We start from the raw sequence: 22,724 nt of genomic DNA, 5'->3' as shown, positions 1-22,724 counted from the left end.
AGCAGTGGTAAGGTACGCCAATCCTTTTGAAAAGACAAGTATGATAATGAATCATATTTTTTTAAGGAGTCAGTGAGTTTGGTGGTATTTCACCCCCATGCATTGGAAAGCACGTAAGCCCGTTGGTCCTGACCTCTCCGGTGGTTTCGGTCTGCCGTCCCATTGGGTTCAGAGACGGAGGGAACAGAGAGTGCACCTGTGTTTGCGTACACACTTGTGCACTATAATATCTCCTGCGTATTAGGATACCAACGTGATCAAAAATAAATCAGGAGGCATTGGATGATTTTCCTCTCTAAAAAATAAAAACAGGTCTTGCTTTTATACAAAACGGAACTAAAACCCGTTACGTGCGATGCGTTCGATGCGTGCCTGTGGACGCTTACCTTTACACGACTACCTGCTACTGCTTTTTTTATGAAACACGAGCAGACGTATGACCTGATGGTAAGCAATAGCCGCCGCTCATGGACACTTTAAACACCAGAGGCGTTACAATTGCGTTGCCAGCTTTTTAATATATATTTTTTTAATTATATGTACATATATAATTACTATCATTAGATTTTAAGACGGGATATTTTCCATGTTTGTTTATGTCTATGAGTTTCCGATATTTCGGGACTGTTGCAAGCGCCATGATAAAATGAACTGTATATCGCAAAGTCATAAACATAAATAAACATGGTAAATATCCCGTCTTAAGTTCTAATGATAGTGTTAGTGACCATGTCAGTTTAAAAACCTGTATATAATTATTTTTTCTCAGGGTTTAATACATCGGATTACAAAGCAGATTGGGGGGCTGATGATTCTGAGCCGGACCCTACATTTTGTGGGTATTGGGGCTACAGGAACCCCCCAGACCATGCTGACCCGTATGGCTTATCTCCTCTCTATTGGCACGTGTTCGCGGCTCGACTGGCATTTGTCGTCATTTTTGAGGTCAGAGCCATCTGTTGTGGTTTTGGGTGAAACTCTATTATCTATACTAATATATTAATATTATAAAGCTGAAGAGTTTGTTTGTTTGTTTGTTTGTTTGAACACGTTAATCCACAGGACTACTGGTCCGATTTGAATAATTACTTTTGTGTTGAATAGTGCATTAATCGAGGAAAGTTATAGGCTATAAAACATCACGCTATGACCAATAGGAACTAAGCATAGCGGGTGAAACCGCGCGGAAGTAGCTAGTAAGAAATAAACTAATATAATAATAATAGTTCATAATTATTATCATAAAACTATCACACGCATCGAGTCCAATCACAAGTTTTAGATGTTTTGCGGCATAAACGACATAGTATGATTAGTTTTAACACAAATCGCTTTAATTTTATTATAACTTTCGTGAGACATACTAAATTAATTATTGTGTTATCGAGGCAGGCCTTAAAAAATCCAAATTTTCTCAATTACATACTTTATACTTTATTTTACCCTTCCAAATAGTCATAAGTAATTTTTAATTTTAAGTGTGTTTTAGACTTAATTTTCTTCTTTTAGTGTTTAAAATTTTAATTGTAATACCTTTTTTGTTTTTGCATGCCAATTTTGTAAAATATGGCAGCAAACTATTTCATATGTAACTCCATCAGCTATATAGCCATATTTGCAAAATAAATTCTCTTTTATTCTGTACAGCATTTGGTTTTCGGGTTAACGGCTGTGGTACGAGTTTTGATACCTCGAGTGCCAAGAGAGCTGACCACTCAACTGCACAGGGAAGCTGTGGTGAGGAAAGAAGCGAGATACCAGCATGGGCAGGGAAGGCTATCCCCTGAATACCGCGATCTACTCATAACCAAGGTCAAAGCTAGAAGTGAGTCATCTACAATGTGATAGGGGTGAGACTTCTAACCCGTTAAGGCTGAGTTCTACATCTAATTTTATCGACAAAAGTCGGGGGTCGAAGGGGGAGGGGTCCCCCTAAAAATTATGGCTATTTTAATATTCTTTTTACTTTTTTGATATCAAAGGTTGTATGCGTCGTAGAAACAAAAAAAAAACGACAAACGGTAGCTAATAACCTTGGCTAACTAATTAATTACTTTTTTCATATGTTTGATAATGTTTTGGTGAGAAAAAAAATCATTTGTGAATTATTTTTACCGAAAAAATCACTATTTTTCAATATTTTCAATTAGGGGTTCAACCCCCCATATTATTTTTTTGACGATAAAATTAGATGTAGTACTCAGCCTTAACGGGTTAGAAGTCTCGCCCCTATCACATTGTATACATTAATACGTGTTCCAAAACTTTAGACCCCTTTTTACGAAAATTGCGCGGACGTAGGAGCATAAAATTTGGTACACTTATAGTTTATGTGTAGGAGAAGTTGAGAACGCTATTTTTTTTTTTAAATAATGCTTATAAAGTACATTAAATCAATAAATAAAACATTACACACACTACCTTGCATAGTATCTGATCGTATTTGGCAAAACGTCAAAATCGACAGACATTGCGATGATATTCTCATGTGAATAGAGTTTTCCTGTTCATGATGCGCCGGAATATATTAATTTGGATTTTACAAAACTAATAGCAATTCGTTATATAAAAATTATCCTTGAACGTATGTTAAGTGGTATTGTGTGGTTAAATTAAATATATGGTCGAATTTCGACCACTAGGCGACCACTAGTAAATATTAGATAAGGTATGTGTTTAGGGAACAGGGGGCCTACTCTAATTCAACGAACGAAAAAACTTCGCAGATTGCATACTACAATTCTATTTATTGCGAGCTTTCGTGAACAAAAATGAACGAATGAAATGAAGATAAATAAATAGGTTTTGATAATTATGAAATTAAAAATAAAACGTTATTTCAAGTAATTCTATTAGTAAATCAATGAAACCTACGGCCGAAGATTAAACGAAACTTCGGATTCGAGAACCGGTGTAATCCCCCAGAGAGTAAAGTTCTCTAAGATCGGAAAAGGAAGTTAAGTGTTATCATATCAATATTAGGGTGTTACCACACCAACCGAGCAATCGTCCATCGATGCCATCGATCGATGGTATGGATTAGTCGACATCGATCGATAGTTTCTACCACACTAATCCATCAATAGCCAGATCGATATCATCGATCGATGGTGAAATGGATTGGTCGATGTCGATCGATAGATTCCAGCCGGAATTGTATAATCGATCGATTGGTAAGTCAACCGATATCCGTCGATAAATTAAAGCTACCACACCAATCGATCAATGTCGACCGATGACGATCGATGGTATCAATGGACTATCGATCGATAGGTAACACCCTTACATTTATTTTACGTTACAAATAAAATAGATTGACTTGGCCATCGCATGGAAATTAAAAACACAAGTGTTTAGTCTATTTTATGATTACCAATTACGATGGTCTATTGCATGCGTGCGATGGCCAAGTCGATCTATTTTATTTAAAACGTAAAATAAATATAATATTGATATGATAACAATTTACATAATAATTTACGACAGAAAGTCCTTTAAGTTGAGACTAAATAAAATAACCGACTCGGTATTATATGGATCTCACAACGTATTACGGTAGAGAAAAAAGAGGAATGGAGAGATTGGGAATATTGGGAAGGAGGGTAATTGGGCCTCCGGTAACCACACACAACGCAAGCTGTGTTTCACGTCGGTTTTCTAAGGCCGTGGTATCACTCCGGTCGAGCCGGCCCATCCGTGCCGAAGCATGGCTCTCCCACATTTTATATCTACTTTCGAATCAACCCATTTCTTACATTGCATATTTATATTTCCAGTACCTCGCGAGCCAGTACAAAAAGATGGATCTTAATTTGCTCGACCATCAAGAGTTCTCGATATATGTAGCAGTACCACAAAAATCCATATCACCACTGGTAATATGAGAGGATATATTAGTTTGTATTATTACTTTTATGAGACAAACTAAATTAATTATTGTTTTCTGACTTACCGCCATACCCAGAGTCATTTAATGGTTACTTAACCCAGTCCTTAGGAATTGTTTTCAGAACGAAATCGTTACTAAGGAATAGTTTAAGTAATCTTTTTATGTCTCTGAGTGCGGCAGTTAGGGTGATTTTCTACCAGAGATGTGCTATGCTACGTTGCTGTGGATGCGTTTGGCTTCCACCAACCATATTAATTGGTATATATAGCTTGGCACTGGTGGAAACGGACTCAGCTAAGCTATATTTTTTATATGGAAAGATGCATGCTATGAATGGTTTCCCTACTATCGATACATCGCATACTCAGCTAATTAATTTGTGGCGGCGCATCTTCATAGCACATCTTCCTCGCACAACTACATACCTTAGTATCAGTGGAAACGGTCACACAGTTTCACAGCTTAGCTATTACATCTTCGTAGTATAGTTACATAGCACATCTCTGGTGGAAAAGCCTTACTCACGTAGGTGACCATTTGACGGTGAACTCGGTTAGTTTCAAACCACGTTAGGGGTTCATATTCATGAACAGCATTCCACGACCTACAAGAATTAAGTAGGTATAGTTCGGCCGTTCAGAGAATGCGTTCCTGACACGTCGCGATTGAACTGACGACGTAACTTTGTAATGGCGTTGCAGTTACGATAAAAATATTTTTGCTGGTTGTTTACCGTTTTAACAATTGAGGAGTATTAAAACAACATTATTATATCAATAATCAATGAATGTTATAATTTTGTGCCAAACTGAGTGTCAAATAACTTGGTAAACAATATTTTTCTAAATCTATACTGCGCTATTACAAGGTTATGTCAGCGCTTTATATTTTGTAGTGCTGTGCTAAAAAAACAGGCAAGTATCGTAATCTGTTCTTATACAGGAATCGGATCGGATCGGATCGGAGTCTGATTAATATTCTGTCTCATGAATATAAGCCCTAGTATGGCTTGAAACTAGTCGAGTTCCTCGTCAAACAGTTACGTGAGTAACCCGAGAGTAATAATAATTCATTTAGTTTTCTAAGTTTAAAAAAAACATTAAGATTAAAAAAAATATATAACTATTTTGAAGTAATTTGTTTGTTTTGTAATGTCGTATACTTAAGTCTTTAATGGTTAAATTATTTTATTCGTAATATTTTAGCCAATATAAATGTCTGTACTCTTTATGCACTAAATTGCTTTCTTCTTTCATATTTGTTTTTTTTTATATTAAAAAGATATTTCATTTGTGGTTTCTTTATATTTGTATATCCTTTTTTTAATTTTACAATATGTTATCTTTTTTTTTGTTTATTTGCTTTAATTTTATACGTTACTTATGCAAGTAAACGCATGGTCCTGCTTTGCATTTGCAAAATTCGAGCCCTTTTTCAGTTTGCGTGTAAAATAAAAGTTTTCATATAATAATATATTTGTACGTCTTGTTTTCTTTCTATACATAATTATCGACATGATAGTGAAGTTGTGAGACATATTAAATTAACTAAACACTACTACTACTCACGTAAATTAATATTTTGCCTTTTTTTTGACGTTTGTTCGCGATCATCTGCGTTTCTCTGTACGCTTGCACGAGGAACAAAACAAGTCATTCAATAAAAAAAAGATTTATTAATATAATGTGTACGGATTTTAATATGAATTTGATATAAATACATACTGTTAGTTATTTTTTTTATAATACATATATGTAAGTATATACAACGTGTCACAAAAAGGGGGTATACATATCAATTGCACGGTTTCTAGACAACATAACAAACGATACGGGAAGGGTTTTTTAAACTCATGTTTTCATGGTACCAAGTTATGAATTTTTCCAATCGTGCCGCCGCGCGTATTAGAATTAGGTAGACAGGTACTAGGCGATCAGATTGACAGAAGAAATGTTTCGTAATATTAGCGCGTGATCCCTGTAGTGTTTTGACACGTTTGTATGATTTGAAATCAAGAACCATGCGATATCAAGTATTTTGCTGCCCGATCCGGAGCTGCGGACAACGTAAAAGATTACCGGGGCTCCGGCTCAAAGCAGGAGAAGGAACGGGGTGGTTTTTAGTCAGTCAGAGTCTGACACTCCCTCCCGCCTGACCCAAGGCGGCAGAAGTCAATGGATGATTTTCCCCAACATCAATGGATTTTTAAACTTTATCAATGTTTGGTACAGTTAGCAACACAAGATTAAAAATATTTTTTTATAGTTTTTTTTCTTTACTTTCGTTTTGTTCATAGATTATTTCATATTAAAAAATCATGACGAAGTAAGAACCTCTTTTTTTAGTGTCGGTTAAATAATTTATTACCTAAATTCATAGGTTAATCAAAATTACTAAGAATAGGTAATATGTGTGGCTTAAACAATGGTCATGGCGGTCACTTATGAAGTAAATGATAACATAGATAGAATGAAGTTCCTAGAAAATCTTTTGTTTTTAACAAAGTAATAGAACTTTATTATTTCCACACTAACCCTTTTGCTACTGACTGTACCTTATCTCATTGTGGTAGTGACGTGGGACGAGTTGACCACTAAAAATATTATTTTATTTTATTTTCTGCAACTCGTCCCAAATGGGCCGTAGGTATGTGGTCCGAGTTGACTACTTACTCGTTTGTATGATTTAAAATCAAGAACCATGCGACACCAAGTATTTGGTACCAATCTTTTTTAACGTATTTTAAGCTGAAACTTTGTGTAGAGATTCTATTCAACCTGTATTCATCAGTGCTTCTTCATATAGTTATATGGTCACTTTGTTACACGTTGAAGATAGATATATTTATGTTACATCTGCCAGACAGTTCACAAATTGTCGCATATCGTAGTGGGGTCAGCAGGGGTCATTATATCGCTACTTATCTTCATATAATAATCTTAATGTCCGAGAAACGTTTCACTTGTGGTACTTTTTTAATAAATAAGTCATAAACATCAATGTCTATATTGTACATGAAATTATAGTAATTATAAACTACCTTCTTCCAGCGACTTTGCCCGCGATTCTGTGGGTTAAAAAGTATCCTATTACCCAATTTAGGTCCTACCCTGTCTGTATACCAAATTTCAATAAAACCCGTTCAGTAGTTCCAGCTTTATTGACGGACAAACATCCAAACAAAGTTTCACACGTGATCTTCAATTCGTCCACTGCTGACGACTAACAGATAACATCATTTATTTATTTCATATATTTATTTTAAATTCTCTGAAATATTTGTTTTAAATACTACTTTATGAAATACAACATAAATAACATTTAAAAATATAAAAATAGGAGCCAACTGATAACGGGAGCATGGTCCAAGCTACCGGTGTTTAAGGCTCAAGAGACAGAAATCTCCTCACAATACGCGTTTTGTCCAGAAGTATTGCTTTCCGCATCAGGCTCTTGACGCAACCATTTAACGTTAGCCTACTCAGGTGCTGGTCGAGGCTTTTGGCTATGATAATATAATTATCGATCTGTCATCAGTAAAGGGGTAAAAATTAAATGGAGACCCAAACAAACAAACAGGGCAACCTAAATAAAATCTTTTAAAAAACGATGATCCTCATTACGTTTGCACAAGATAGGTACTTATCTATACTATATACTATACTATATAATATTATAAAGCTGAAGAGTTTGTTTGTGTTTGAACGCGCTAATCTCCGGAACTGCTGGTCCGAATTGAATTTGAAAAAATCTTTTTGTGTTGGATAGTGCATTTATCGAGGAAGGCTATAGGCTATAAAACATCACGCTATGACCAATAGGAGCTGAGCAGAGCGGGTGAAACCGCGCGGAAGTAGCTAGTAGAATAGAATAGAATAGACATTTATTTCTGAGTAAGTATATGGTATACATCGAGATCTTAATATAATATAAATAGTTTCACCAATTCACCAATATAATTGAATAGAAAACGTGTGCAGATGCAGACTCGTGTCTGATTAAAATGATTAAATAAATCGACATAAAAGTGACTTTTATCACTTCAATTTATTATGTATTTACTTATGTGCTTAGGTACTTAATGAGTACTTATAATTGGAGAAAAAACAGCTGACAGACGAAAGCTTCTTCCACTTGTCAATGTCATACAGATTACTCACGTAAGTACCGTAAAACGGGGTGAATAGAAACAAATCAGGGGTGAATAGGAACAACATTTTGTTGTGTTTTCACGTAATTTAGTACTGTTTACACCATTTTAATATTTTTTATTAATTTATTATTGAAACCAAAAACACGAAAACAAACTAATAATCCTAATAAAAAAAAAATTCTATTCACCCCCTGAGTTTCTATTCACCCCATTTTACCGTTAGATACTTACGTGAGTAATCTGTATGACTATAAAACTATTTGACGAGGTAATTTGAGTAGTTTCAAAACTCCACGGAGGCCCTAAATTAGGATTGCCAGATCCAGACAAATCATTTCCTGGACATTTCTAAGGCCACGAACGGAATCTGAGCTTTGGTGTCCCATCATCCGAGTCTAAACTCTAAAAGTAGGAATTAAGTAGGTACCTAGAACTCAGCCTTGTCGCCCCTCAACACACGTACAGTACTCTCAACGGATCTTGGCAGGTCTGAACTACGTGCAGAAGGCTGCGCAATAAGTCTTTTTAGAACCAAATGGTGGCATGAGGCGAGGTGCGGGGGGCGGCGATCTAGGCTAGAGATTGACCATTTCTAAATACAATTGACCCTTTACACTTATTGCGCAGCCTTCTGCACGTAGTTCAGACCTGCCAAGATCCGTTGAGCGTACTGTATGTAGTGCGACTTGCAAGCACGTTTTGCAGTCATAGTATTGTATTTTTGTGACAAAAACTAGTATTTTTTCATTCCGGGACAGCTAAGTAAAATTACTGGACACGGGACAGCACACAATATCCCGGGACAATAGTGGAAATCCCGGCCATTTGGCAAGCCTACCCGTAATACGGAGCCACGTAAGACATAACGAATTGCCGGGGCTCTTAAAGAGCAGGAGTAGGAACGGGTGGTTTTTAGTCAACTTACTGACTAAAAACCACCCCGTCAGTAGGAGTGTCAGACTTAAGAGTCTGACACTCCTACTCGCCTCACCCAAGGTGAGAGAATTATTAAGGCGAAATGATTTTTCTTAATTAACGAGTTCATCTATAGTTTAATAAATAAAGATGAAGAGCTTTTTTTGATCGCGCTATTCCCTGGAACCACTGTGTCGAAAATTATATTTAGACTATAGAGTTGAATGTAATTCTATTTATCGAAGAAGTCTATACAACAACACGCTACGACCAATAGAAGGCGAGCAGAACTGGTGATAAACACGCGAGTGAAGGTATGTAGATTATAGTGATGATGAAGTGCGTTTATAAAAAGCCCATTTTTATTTGTTACTACTTACTTATGTACAACGATTTATCATCTTGAAGATATTTTTATTGTGACTGCGTAAATAAGTGTAGGGCAATGCCCTCTTTTGTCTTATATTATGTACCACAAAGAAACAGAAAATATGAGGCAGTCTACGCTTATTTTATCATTTACTATAGGGTGATGTTTTAAGTGGTATTTTTTTGATTTTCAAAAAGGCCTTGCGAATGGGCCATCTGAACCGGAGCCGCGGCCAGCTTCTAGATGAAATCATCATTAAATATTAAATTATATTGATCGTTCTATCGATTCCAATAAAGATTTCAGCAAGTTTTTCATTATTTTTGTGTTTTTTTTTTTTGAAAATCAAAAAAATATCACTTAAAAAATCACCCGTTATAACTTATATTATATACCAATTATTATTGTTAAACGGTTTTATTTAGCTTGCCACGATTGTTTGTTTGGGTCTTTAGTAAATGTAATTTCACCCCCTTCCTGACGACAGATGGATCTGATATTTGGTACACACTCTTAATCTTGACGACCATACAATTTTAACTGATTAGATTAGCTCGCCAGCGCCTTCACGCGCGCTTTTTAAGTATCAAGAAACATAAATTAATTTTTTAGCTTTCTATCTTGAAAATTTTCCATAAGTATAAGCTTCCAACCCCGATTTTACGAAAATGAGGGGTTAGAAAGAGACAAGACGTATCTTATGTCGTTCTCCAGCCTCCCAAATAACTTTATGTAGTAAACCCACTCCGTTGCGACTCTTGAGACGTGAAAAAAGGACAAACCAACAAACTCACCTTCTCATCTATACTATAATATATAATATATATAATATTATTAATATTATAAAGCTGAAGAGTTTGTTTGATTGTTTGTTTGTTTGAACGCGCTAATCTCCAAAACTACTGCTCCGATTTGAATAATTCTTTTTGTGTTGGATAGTGCATTTATCGAGGAATGTTATAGGCTATAAAACATCACGCTACGATTAAGAGGAACCGAGCAGAGCGGGTGAAACCGCGCGGAAGTAGCTATTTATAATATTAGCTCATAATATTGTGTCGGGAACGCAGTACCCGTAGTACGAGTTTGCTTTACGTTTAAAGTAATCGAAACGAGAGCGCGTTCGGTACTCTGATTGGTTCGTTTATTTGAGCTTTTTTTTTTGAGGGGGGAAAATCCAATGTCTTTTCTCGCCTTGGGCGAGGCGAGAGGGAGTGTCAAACTCTTACTGACTAAAAACCACCCCGTTCCTACTCCTGCCTTTCGAACCAGAGCCCCGGTAAACCCGCTAGGTAGTCCGCAGCTCCGGATCAGGCATCAGCCCTACTGGGCCCCATCTGTGGTGGTCTGATGGCACGAGCACGCACTCGTTTATTTGAGCTAGCCAATTAGTAGGTACCCTTAGCTGTGTCCTTAGTATGAGTTTGCTTTTCGTTTAAAGTAATCTTTTCATACTAACCGCCGTACTCAGAGTCATTTAATGCTTACTTAACCCAGCCCTCAGCAATTGTTTTCGATACAAAATCGTCACTAAGGAATAGTTTAAGTAATCATTAAATGACTCTGGGTGCGGCAGTAAGAGTACAGATCTACGCGAGCTACAGTGTATTTTCTACTGTATACCTACAAGAGGTTAAAGTTCAGATTTTTAACACAGCTACGTACCTCCATTATGGATGTCAAACAAAAGGGCTTGGTTGGTAGAATAGAGCTCATTGAAACCGCTTAACATTATTAACATATTTTTTTATGTACAATTACTTGTTTATATAATAGACTATGTATTACGTCTCAATTTGCTACACGTGACATCACACATGACTTCATAGGAGACAAAACATAGGTTAGAAGGCAATGACGTCACATTTCCAAAGTATATAAGATAAGTTCTTGCATATTTTTAAGTAAAGGTTCCGCCAGTACGGAGCTGCGGACTACCTAGCGAGTTTACCGGGGCTCCGACTCGACAAGCAGGAGTAAGAACGGGGTGGTTTTTAGTCAGTAAGAGCCTGACACTGGATCTCGCCTCGCCCAAGACGGCAGAAGACATTGGATTTTCTCCCCTCAAATAAAAAGATTTCGTCAAGATGCCTTTTGTTTTATCGTATAAGCGGGTAAACGAGCAGACGGATCACCTGATGGTCCTGATGGTAAGCAATCGTCACCGCCCATGGACATACGAAACACTAGAGGCGTTACAAGTGCGTTGCCTTTTGGGGGTTAGGAATTTAAAGGTTGTTGGGGAATAGGGGATTGGGAAGATTGGGAAGGTGGGTAATAGGGACTCCATTAACCTCACTCACACAACGCAAGCGTTGTTTCACGTCGGTTTTCTGTGAGGCCGTGGTATCACTTCGGTCGAACCGGCCCATTTATGGCGAAGCATGGCTCTCACACACTTAAAACACACTATTTTATTGAATGCGCTATTCTCCAAAACTAGCCGCGCCGGAGTAATACGGATCTCTATAACTGAACCCAACCAAATACCTAATAATTTTTATAATGATGTAGTTTTTACAGATCACCGTCATTACTTAAACGATTTTCTTATCCATAGTTTTTGATGAACAAGACTACACAACAAGCTAAACAAACCAGTATAAACTGACCGTCGAATGTGCGGAAAGATCATACTAAGCGAAAAAAGCAACGTCACGCCTTTTATCCCCGAAGGGGTAGGCAGAGGTGCTCATTACGACACGTAAGCCGCTATACAATGTGATAGGGTTGGGACTTCTAACCCGTTAATTTTTTTTTTTTTTATTTATTTAACTTTTTGCAACATAATGTACAATGGTGGGCTTAATGCCATAGGCATTCTTGCTAGCCAACCTTTAGGTGATGCAGTGAGAATGTGGTCGGTGCAATAAAGTAGTAATTAAGAATAAAGAAAAGGTAACAAATAATAGACTATCATGTGTATCATATATATATATATACATATATACAATATAATACAATATATATATATAATATAATACAATATATACAACATATACAATACATACATACATATATACATGTACAAATATGCACAATCAAATATAATATATACATACTAGAAGGTTTATGAAGATTCTGCCAACTTTCCCTCCATGATCCACCGACGAACTCCAGCCTTGAATGCCTGCTTACTGACAGACTTCCTGATTTCCAAGGGCAGCCTGTTCCAAAGAAGGATAGATTGGATGTGAAATGAGGAGTGAACAGTATCAGAACTGTGAGAAGGACAGTGTAGAAGGAGATTGTGAGAAGAGCGAAGATTTTTGGAGTGTCCCAAATAGCGGTATTGAAAGTAAGGAGTTAGGTATGAAGGAGGACTAGGAGAATGAAGGATAGAAAAAAGGGTTGTTAAGGCACGGAGAGCTCTTCTCTGTCGGATGGGCATCCATTTCAACTCGGCCCGATACTCAGAAACATGATCGTACTTGCGCAGGTTAAATACAAATCTGATGCAGTTATTGATGAGACGATCAAGCTTGTTGAGCAGGTCCGAGTTGAGATCGTAATAGCACACGTCACCATAGTCGATTATGGGGAAGACGAGGGACTGCACAAGCATTGCCTTGGTCGTGGGTGGAAGGAAGTTCCTGAGCCGGTTTAAATTACGCAAGGCACCAGTTACCCTTTGGCTAACACTGGAGACCTGAGTCCGCCAACTCAGCGTTGCATCAAGATGCAGGCCGAGATTCTTCGCATCAGGGCCAATAGGGATAACCGTGCCACCAAGTGTTATGGGGGAAGATGTGCGACTACCACCCTGCTCATCATACGTGAGCTACCAATTATAATAGCCTGGCATTTCGTGGGGTTTACTGCCACACCAAACCGGTCAGACCATCTGCTCACTGCTTCCAAATCCTTGTTAAGGTTGTCAATAGCTATCGACAGATCTTCCGGCCGAGCTCGAGTGTAAATCTGAAGGTCATCGGCGTAGAGATGATACGCACACTGAAGGTTATGAGTGATGAAGTTTATGAAAATAGAAAATAGTAATGGTGAAAGTATACCGCCTTGTGGGACCCCAGCGGCAAGCGCACACCAATTCGACAGCGTCTCCTCGTTGCGAACAGCCTGCTGGCGCCCACGAAGATAAGACCGGAACCAATCCAGTGCCCCAGGCGACACCATAAGATGGGACAGGATGGATTCAAGGATGTCGTGACTGACGGCATTAAAGGCATTGGAGAAGTCTATCAATACCATGATAGTAACTTTGGTCTCACCTATCCCCTCTCTAATGTCGCCAGTCACTTTGAGAAGTGCTGTAGCCGTACTGTGCCCAGGTCTGAATCCAGACTGCAAGGGGCTTAAGAGGTTGTGACGGGCTATAAAACATGAAAACTGCTTATGGGCACAGGCTTCCAGCACTTTAGAGAGGAATGGAAGGATTGAAATAGGACGGAAGTGTGAAGGGAGAGAGGGATTTGTGATTTTCGGAAGAGGACGGACGTACGCATTACGCCACAGGGAAGGGAACTGTCCTGAGAACAAGGAAAAGTTGATAATGTGGGTAATCGATGGAAGGATATAATCAAGGATCGGGATAATCATACTACGACCTATGTCGTCAAAGCCAACGGCTCTGGATTTTATTGAAAGGATAATCTTTTTGATATCGCCCGAGGCAACCGGAGAAAAACTAAAGGAATCTGTATTCCTACGCGGAAGGCCAGCGATGAAGTCTACCGTCTGACGAATGGTCTGACGATCCAAATTAGAAGTGGTGGTGAAATGACGATTGATATCGTCCAGACCAATCGTGTTAGGCAGCTCCACATGGCCTTGTTTACCGATACCCAGAGTTCCAAGGAATTTCCAGATATCGGCCGCGGAGCTAGAAGTGATATTTTCGAGAATGTGTCGGCGTTTAGCATTACGTATCATCTGATTACATCGATTCCTAGCCGACTTGCACAGCACCCAATTATCCTCCGACCGATCCCGCCTATATTTCCTGAAGGCTCGATTTCTTCGCCTCATGGCCATACGCACACCCTTCGACATCCATGGAGCCGGTGGACGTTTAACTTTTATTGATTTGACTGGAGCATGGATATCATATAAGGTTTTTACCAGTTTGTTGAAGACGGACACCTTATCATCGACCGAGGAAGCACCGGATACCTGTGACTCCCACTCGAGCTCAGCGGCATCCCTACACAGTCTGTCGACATCCATTTTTGCAAAACAACGCATGCGCAGCACCCTAGGGATAGGTTTAGGAGGCTTAAGGCGATAGGACAAATGAATTAGGTCATGACGGGAAAAGCAAGGGGCTGGACATTGGCCATGAGAGGAGACGTGAGTAGGACTTGAGGTTAGGGCCAAGTCAAGCCATGTATCCTCACCTCCAGTGCTGCTGTGAGTTGCTTGAAGTGGTAAGACATGGAGACCCACAGACTCAATGATGTTTCGAAGTTTACGGGAACGGAGGGTAGTGTGCAAAAGGTTTGTGTTAAAATCACCCATGATGACGTGATGCTCATACTCAGATCCAATGGACTCCAGAACCAACTCGAGATCAGAGAAATAGTCCACTGCAGGAGGACAGTAGACCACTCCAATGAGAGCCTTAACTCCGTTTATAGAAACTTGAAGAAAGATATACTCAGCAGATGCTGAGTAACCCGGAGGTGATGCAGCTAGAATTTTGTAGGGAAAATTACTACGAGTATAAACTGACCGTCGAATGTGTGGAAAGACCATACAAAGCGAGACCATTATAAACTGGTTCTGTATAGCTGGATATGTGCTTACTTAGTGAGAAGGTAAACTGGTTACTTCCAGATTAAACTAAAGCTAAAGAGTCAATTAGTATAAGAAATCGGTAAAATTTTGAACCTTTGGTTAAAACAGTGTTTCCCAACCTGTACTAACAATATACATTGTATTTTTTATCACGCGGCGTGCAGCACCGCCCTCCCGCCCGAAATTAAATGCTCATGCAGCAGGGGTGCAACATAAAACTCCCACATTTTTTTTTCTTTTTTTTCATGGGACATGCCGGTAATCGAGCAGACGTATTACCTGATGGTAAGCAATGTCCGCCGCCCATGGACACTTGAAACACCAGAGGCTTTACAAGTGCGTTACCGGCTTTTTTTTTTTTACATTTAATGGGTCGACGTTTGGCTTTTTGGGAGTTAGGAATTTAAGGGTTGTTGTTCGGGAATGGGGATGGGGAAGATTGGGAAGGGGGGCATTGGGCCTCCGGTAACCTCACTCACACAACGAAAGCGGCTCCCGCAGCTTGAATTCACAACCTGGGGTCTACGGACCCTGGGGGTCCAACGTATATTTAGGGTCCGCTGTCCCATACGCTTCATACATAAGTGTGGGAGAGCCATGCTTCGGCACGAATGGGCCGGCTCGACCGGAGTGATACCACGGCCTCACAGAAAACCGACGTGAAACAACGCTTGCGTTGTGTTTCACCAGTGTCGTGGTGGCCCGATGGTTTAAGACACCCGCTTCTTATGCACAAGAGTGCGGTTTCGATACCTACCAACGGCAAGTACCAATGTGACGTTTTCCGAGTTATATGTAGGTACTTTCTAAGATTATTTAGACACCACCGACAAACGGTAAATTTTAGGTTACCGGAGGCCCAATTCCCCCCTTCCCAATCTTCCCCATCCTCATTCCCGAACAACAACCCTTAAATTCCTAACTCCCAAAAAGCCGGTAACGCACTTGTAAAGCCTCTGGTGTTTCAAGTGTCCATGGGCGGCGGCGATTGCTTACCATCAGGTAATACGTCTGCTCGATTATGTTAAATAAAAAAAAAAAAAAAAAAAAACATGAGAGTGTACAAAGGTTTGGAACCACTGGGTCAAATCAGTGTTTCTTTTTGTGTGCAACGTGACCGGCTCATGTGTTGACGATGGACGAGGAAGTAACAAAAACTTTGTGTTTAAAACAAAAACAAAACAAAGGTAATAGTATAGGTAGGTATAGTGACTCACGTATTGAATACAATAACAAAACTCAGTTTTTATTTAGGGGCCATCCATTAATTACGTCACACGTTAAGGGGGAGGGAGGGGTCGCCGAAGTTTGGCTCTATGTGACAAGGGGGCGGGAGGGGTCTTAAATTTCGTGACGTCACATTTCAATGATTATAATCTAACTGGTATCTTATATTACTATGCTAAAAAAAATTATTGAAATAAAAAAAAAATCGGAACTGCTGTTTTAATGAAATAATTATTTCTAGATGTAAAATTATAAAATGTGACAAGAACGGGGGAGGGGGTCAAAAATCATGAAATTCGTGTGACGTATTTTATGGATTTTTTTTTTTTGAGGGGGAAAATCCAATGACTTGTCTCGCCCTGGGCGAGGCGAGAGGGAGTGTCAAACTCTTACTGACTAAAAACCACCCCGTTCCTTCTCCTGCTTTTCGAGCCGGAGCCCCGGTAAACCCGCTAGGTAGTCCGCAGCTCCGGATCAGGCATCAGCCCTACTGGGCCCCATCTCTGGTGGTCTGATGGCTCTTTAGTATTTTATGGATGGCCCCTTATCTACTTATAGTTTCTGCCAGCGGCTTCGCCCGCTTTCCCATGATATAAACGGCTGCTCGGTTCGCGCCGTGGCCTGTGCCGTGGCTGAGCAACTCTTTGTGTGATCCACAAATTGTTTTATGACTGAGTGTCAAGTACATGTGAAATCGCCGCCGCCCATGGGCACCCGAAACACCAGAGGCGTTACAAGCGATTTGCCGGCCTTTTGGGGGTTAGGAATTTAAGGGTTGTTGGGAAACTAGGAGTAATTAAGCTTCTGGTAACCTCACTCACACAATGAAACACAACGCAAGCGTTGTTTTACGTCGGTTTTCTGTGAGGCCGTAGTATCACTCCGGTCGAGCCGACCCATTCGTGCCCGAAGCATGGTCAAACAAACAGACAAACTTATCAGCTTTGTATATTAATACTATAAGCAGCTTCTCAGCTTTGTTAAAAAGTGTAGATTTTTAATAATGTTATGCAATAAATCGAAGCGAAACTAAAACAGTAGCCAGATTTTAGTTTCGGGAGGGGTTCAATAAAGTCGACCCATGTAATGTGTGACCAAAAAAAAAAACCTTAAAAACTTCCTTACAAAAGAACCATTTATGTAATAAATATGTAATAAACAGAATCATAGGTAGTGTCCATAGTAGTCATTGAAGAAACCTTTGCCAAACAGGGGATGTACTATGCTAACTAGAAAAATAACGCTCTGTAATGTCTAGGTACGCATTTTTCGGGGGGGGGGGAGTTTAACCCCAAAAGTAGGAGCACGGAAATTGACCCTGGCTACGCCTATGAATCGAAGAAAATCCGACTCCATGTCAATAAAACTATTAAATTTTAAAAATAGACGTGAACACGCAACTCTTTTTTTTTAATACATAATTACAAAATTATTATGTAAAGACTACACAATTGCGTTAATTTCCGTTCCGGTTTTTTAGTTTTTTAAATTACGTTATTTATATAACAATTGTGCCCGGTGTACCGTAATAGGCTCAGGCTTTACATAGGACAGGTTGTGCCCGTCGTATGATAATACATAAGCTCAGATTTTACATGAGACGCAGCGCCATATAGATCTGCGCTATCAATTATAGGTACGGGGCCTCTGGGGCATAAAGCCCCCAGCCGTCGCGAGAGACACTCTGGGCGTCGGGGATCGCGGGACGATCTCCGGCCACCGTAAGTGCGGGCCTGCGGACGGCGAGCAAGGGTAGCTCATCGCCCGAACAGAACCAGACCCGTGCGTGCGGCGCGTCGCGTTCCGCGCGCGCCTCAAAGAGCCATCAGACCACCACAGATGGGGCCCAGTAGGGCTGATGCCTGATCCGGAGCTGCGGACTACCTAGCAGGTTTACCGGGGCTCCGGCTCGAAAAGCAGGAGAAGGAACGGGGTGGTTTTTAGTCAGTAAGAGTCTGACACTCCCTCTCGCCTCGCCCAAGGCGAGAGAAGTCATTGGATGATTTTCCCCCTCAAAAAAAAAAAAACGTGCGTATAAAAAAAACTCTTTTTACTTCTTTTCAGAAATTACAAAAAGTCCAAATAATCAATTCCTTCTTTTTTCGCGTAAAGCATGCCTTTAAAAATTGGCAGCAACTTTAGGAAAATTAACGTCGTCGTAACGTGCCGGCCCTCAAACATGGGCTCACTGTTATAGCATCGGTAAGTCCACTCTTCAAGGCTTGAGAGACAGGGCGGGAAAAGACTAAAAAAAAGGTTCGATGTTTTATTTTATTTTATCTATGAACTTCGTAACGCCTCTAACATTTTTTTCTTACCTTTTAAACCTTTGGGGTTAGGAATGTAAATTCCTAACCCCAAAGGTTTACCTAAAACCCCAAAAAATCTCAAAGAATCCCCAGGGCTTGGGAAGATTGGGAAGGGAGGAATTGGGCCTCCGGTAACCTTACTCACACAACGCAAGCGTTGTTTCACGTCGGTTTACTGTGAGACCGTGGTATCACTCCGGTCGAGCCGGCCCATTCGTGCTGAAGCATGGCTCTCCCACTCTTAAATAATTTATAGATATGCTCATGCTACTAAATTTAAAACCACAAAAATCTCACAAAGATATTGATCAATGTATGTAAACACAAAAATAACACTAGAATGCCCATCCGTGTGCATTAACTGGCGTGAACACGTTTCTATGAATGACCGACGGACCGGTGCCTGATAAGATAAGCTTCGGAAGTGGCCCTCGGTGCCCTACACAATAGTATCATCGTAACTGAATAATATAAACAAAAAAAAAACTGTGACACGAGTTGTGTATTTTTTTGTATTGGGACATACCCGCCTCGCTCTTGTCGTGGAGGTCCCACGAAATTGGGTAGTATCCTCGGTCAAAAATAAATTATTATGTACAACTTTTCAATACAATAAAATATTCAAAAAAAATCCCACTTTCATTCATTGAACTGCTTAATTTTCCATTTTTTCTAGCTAAATTTCTAGATATAAATCTGCTATTTGATGTATAAATCTAATGACTTTGTAATAGACTATTTAATTTTCATAGAAAATATCGTTTTTAACGTTTCAGAAAAGTATTGAATTTGACTAGTAGGAAGTTTCCTACTAGTAAAATTCAATACTTTGTACCATAGCTCCGGCTCAAAGCAGGTGAAGGAACGGGGTGGTTTTTAGTCAGTAAGAGTGTCACAATTGCGGTACGGTACGGATGGGCTGGCTCGACCGGAGTGATACCACAGCCTCACAGAAAACCGACGTGAAACAACAACATTAGGTAGGTAGCCAAAGCTTGCGTTATGTGAGAAAGGTTACCGGAGGCCCAATTACCCCTCTTCCCAATCCTCAAGTCCTTAACAACCCTTAAATTCCTAACTCCCAAAAGGCCGGCAACGCACTTGTAACGCCTCTGGTGTTTCAAGTGTCCATGAGCGGCGGCGATTGCTAACTATCAGGTGACCCGTCTGCTCGTTCACCGGGTTTACCATAAAAAAAAACTGAAGTTAAAAGATAAAATATGTCATAAAATCATGACAAATAATGTGAAGGGTTGATCAAAATAGTAAGATATATATGGAATGCGCGACAAACGAGCAGACGAATCACCTGATGGTCAGCAATCACCGCCGCCCATGGACACCCGCAACAGTGTGCGCTCGCGACAAATATTTAAATATTTTGCATATGACGAAGTAAGTCTCGACTCATATTCTAGACCAAGACCTAGATATAACATTGTTAGGTCATCATTTCGATGACAGGAAATAACAAATTGTAGGTGCAATCTGCTCACTGCATCTTACGGGCTAATTAGAGCAATGACCTCTGTCACACTTCTAGTAGTCTACTACTCGAGCTAACAACTACCTATTCTCTGTATTCATCATTGAGGGTTTTATTCCTAGAGAGGCGACACATCGGAGCTGCGGACTACCTAGCGGGTTTACCAAGGCTCCAGCTCGAAAAGCAGAAGTAGGAACGGGGTGGTTTTTAGTCAGTAAGAGTCTGATACTCTCTCTCGCGTCGCCCAAGGCGAAAGTAGGCACGCTATGATTTTCCCCTCTTAAAAACAAAAAACAGGCGACACATATCAAGTGGCAGGTGACAAAATTCGCACATAGATTATAGACGAACAAATTAACGGATGGCGTCACAAATCCTTGCACATTGCACATTGAAACGAGCAGACGTATTACCTGGTGGTAAGTGCATTGCCGGCCTTTTGGAGGTCAGAAATTTAAGGGTTGGTGGGGAATCGGGGATTGGCAATGTTGGGAAGGGGGTAATTGGGCCTCCGGTAACCTTACTCACACTACGAAAAACAACGCAAGCTTTGTTTCACGTCGGTTTTCTGTGAGACCATGGTATTACCTACTCCGGTCGAGCCGGCCCATTCGTGCCGAAGCATGACTCTCATATTGAGACCATAAATGATAATATTTTCACGCCTAAAAAATATTATCATTCATGGTCTAAATATTAATAATAGTGTCGGCTATCATAATCATGTTTCACACTTTGTAAGGTCGAATTGGAAGGCGTCCAATTGTTTGAAGTTTATCGTAATGCCCTATAAAAATGTGTATCGTCATCAAGTTCACATGTAAACAGCAGCTCATGTAGTGTAGCTGCGGACTACCTAGCGGGTTTACCGGGGCTCCGGCTCGAAAAGCAGGAGAAGGAACGGGGTAGTTTTTAGTCAGTAAGAGTCTGACACTCCCTCTCGCCTCGCCCAAGGCGGAAGAAGTCATTGGATGATTTTCCCACCTCAAAAAAAAAAGGAGTAAATCCTGTGTATTGCAACATTGTATTTTTTCAATGTTCTGTCTTTCACCGAGTGTAAATAACTAAATACCTTTTTACCCGACTGCGCCAGAAGAAGGGTTATGTTTTTCGAGACTATTATGTATGTATGTATGTATAATTGTTTGGCACGCTCTGCAGCCTAAACGGCTTGATGGATTTTGGCTTGAGTGGTGTCGTTGGATTCGTATTTACTGTGAGAGTGACACTGGATATACCAAAATAATAAAAAAATAAAATGGCGGATTTTTGACGCCAAATTCGAATATTGCTCACTCTCTAGCCTGAACGACTCGGTGGATTTCAGCTTGATGGGGGTCGTTTGATTCGTATTTACTGTGAGAGTGACACTAGATACATAATTATATCAAAATATAAAAATAATAAAACTTAAATAAAAAAGGTAATTTAAAAAACTAAAGAACCCGACTGCGTTTCTGAAAATGAAAAAACCCTAAAACAAGAAAGTTATCGTAAAATTGAAGCAGTCGGGACACATTCTAGAAAGCCAGCCGTATGTGCCCTCACTATGTCTTCATATTTAGAATGGGTCCCGACTACTACAATTTTACGACGACTTTCTTGTTTTAGGGCTTTTTCATTTTCAGAACCGCAGTCGGGTTTTTTAGTTTTTTAAATTACCTTTTTTTTATAAAAACTATCATGAGACATACTGAATTAAATAAAAGTCACGGTTTACTCACGTATATTAATAGAGAAAAGCTCTACTAGTTTCGAGTCACAGAGGGACTGTTCATCATGAGCAGCATGCGCCGACGAGGCGACATCGCACATCTTATCGTAGTAGGCGTCTCAGTAAACCGTGATTTTTAATTAACCATAATAACCTTAATTTCATTATTCACATTTTTTAACGACTCAAGAACTAAACTTCGGACATACCTACGCAAACATAACGATTTCAACGAATTAGTAGTTAATAAATAAACAAACACATTACAAACATACGTGTCAATACGATAACCTCATTTCCTCCTTTTGTAAGTCGGTTAAAAAAGCAAAACAAACGAATAATTAGTAAAACTTTAAAAAAAAAAGGAACCGCCTTCTTTTTACTTTACCGACTCTATATTTTTTTTTTATGGAACGTATCACCTGATGGTAAGCAATCGCCGCCGCCCATGGACACTTGAAACACCAGAGGCGGTACAAGTGCGATCCCCGTCTTTTGGGGGTTAGGCATTTAAGGGTTGTTGGGGAATCGAGGATTGGGAAGTCGGCGTGAGGGCCACTGACACCCCGGTCGAAAATATTGTGGCGCCCCCTTGAGGGAAGCAATATCAAGTGTTAGTAGTAGGTTTTAATTTTTTTGGCGCCCTCCAGAAGTTGTCGCCCTGGGCCATCGCCCCATCACGCCCCCGGCCACGCCGGCACTGGTAATATCACTAAAATCTTCTAAGTCTGAAAAATACTATGCTGAAAACCGCATCAAATCAGTTCAGCCAAACGCGAGATAATCGCGCACAAACATACATAGCAACGGGGCGGTTTTTAGTCAGTAAGAGTCTGACACTCCCTCTCGCCTCGCCCAAGACGGGAGAAAACATTGGATGATTTTCCCCCTCAAAGAAAGCTGAGAA

General features: G+C 39.9%; 2 protein-coding genes and 1 long non-coding RNA gene across 4 annotated transcripts in view; 1 reads left to right on the top strand and 2 right to left on the bottom strand.

Moving 5' to 3' along the window:
- The window catches only part of LOC118280504 (anoctamin-4), a 28,707-nt gene extending 23,919 nt beyond the window's left edge, over window positions 1-4,788 (top strand). The window contains exons 22-24 of one of the 2 annotated variants that reach the window (XM_035600580.2): window positions 770-945; window positions 1,648-1,825; window positions 3,777-4,788. In XM_035600580.2, the coding sequence (XP_035456473.2) occupies window positions 770-945; window positions 1,648-1,825; window positions 3,777-3,811 (389 nt within the window). In that variant the 3' untranslated portion in view covers window positions 3,812-4,788. Of the gene's footprint in view, window positions 1-769; window positions 946-1,647; window positions 1,826-3,776 lie in introns of those variants that run through there. The other variant, XM_035600582.2, reaches the window with a different exon arrangement.
- An 8,274-nt stretch (window positions 4,789-13,062) lies between these two features.
- On the bottom strand, window positions 13,063-14,988 carry LOC126912056 (uncharacterized). Its single transcript, XM_050702231.1, has one exon. The coding sequence runs from the start codon at window positions 14,800-14,802 to the stop codon at window positions 13,063-13,065; it is 1,740 nt and encodes a 579-aa protein (XP_050558188.1). The 5' UTR covers window positions 14,803-14,988.
- Window positions 14,989-18,122: 3,134 nt separating this feature from the next.
- LOC126912030 (uncharacterized) lies at window positions 18,123-21,101 on the bottom strand. Its single transcript, XR_007706643.1, has 2 exons — window positions 20,960-21,101; window positions 18,123-18,192 (listed from the first exon to the last, which is right to left on the bottom strand). It is a non-coding gene; the product is annotated as an uncharacterized LOC126912030 (long non-coding RNA).
- Between the last annotated feature and the right edge of the window lie 1,623 nt (window positions 21,102-22,724).

This window comes from Spodoptera frugiperda, chromosome 21 (assembly GCF_023101765.2).
Source record: "Spodoptera frugiperda isolate SF20-4 chromosome 21, AGI-APGP_CSIRO_Sfru_2.0, whole genome shotgun sequence".
Taxonomy (NCBI): Eukaryota; Metazoa; Arthropoda; class Insecta; order Lepidoptera; family Noctuidae; genus Spodoptera; species Spodoptera frugiperda.
The sequence above is the reverse complement of the archived record's forward strand: the minus strand, read 5'-3'. Positions and strand labels throughout refer to the sequence as shown.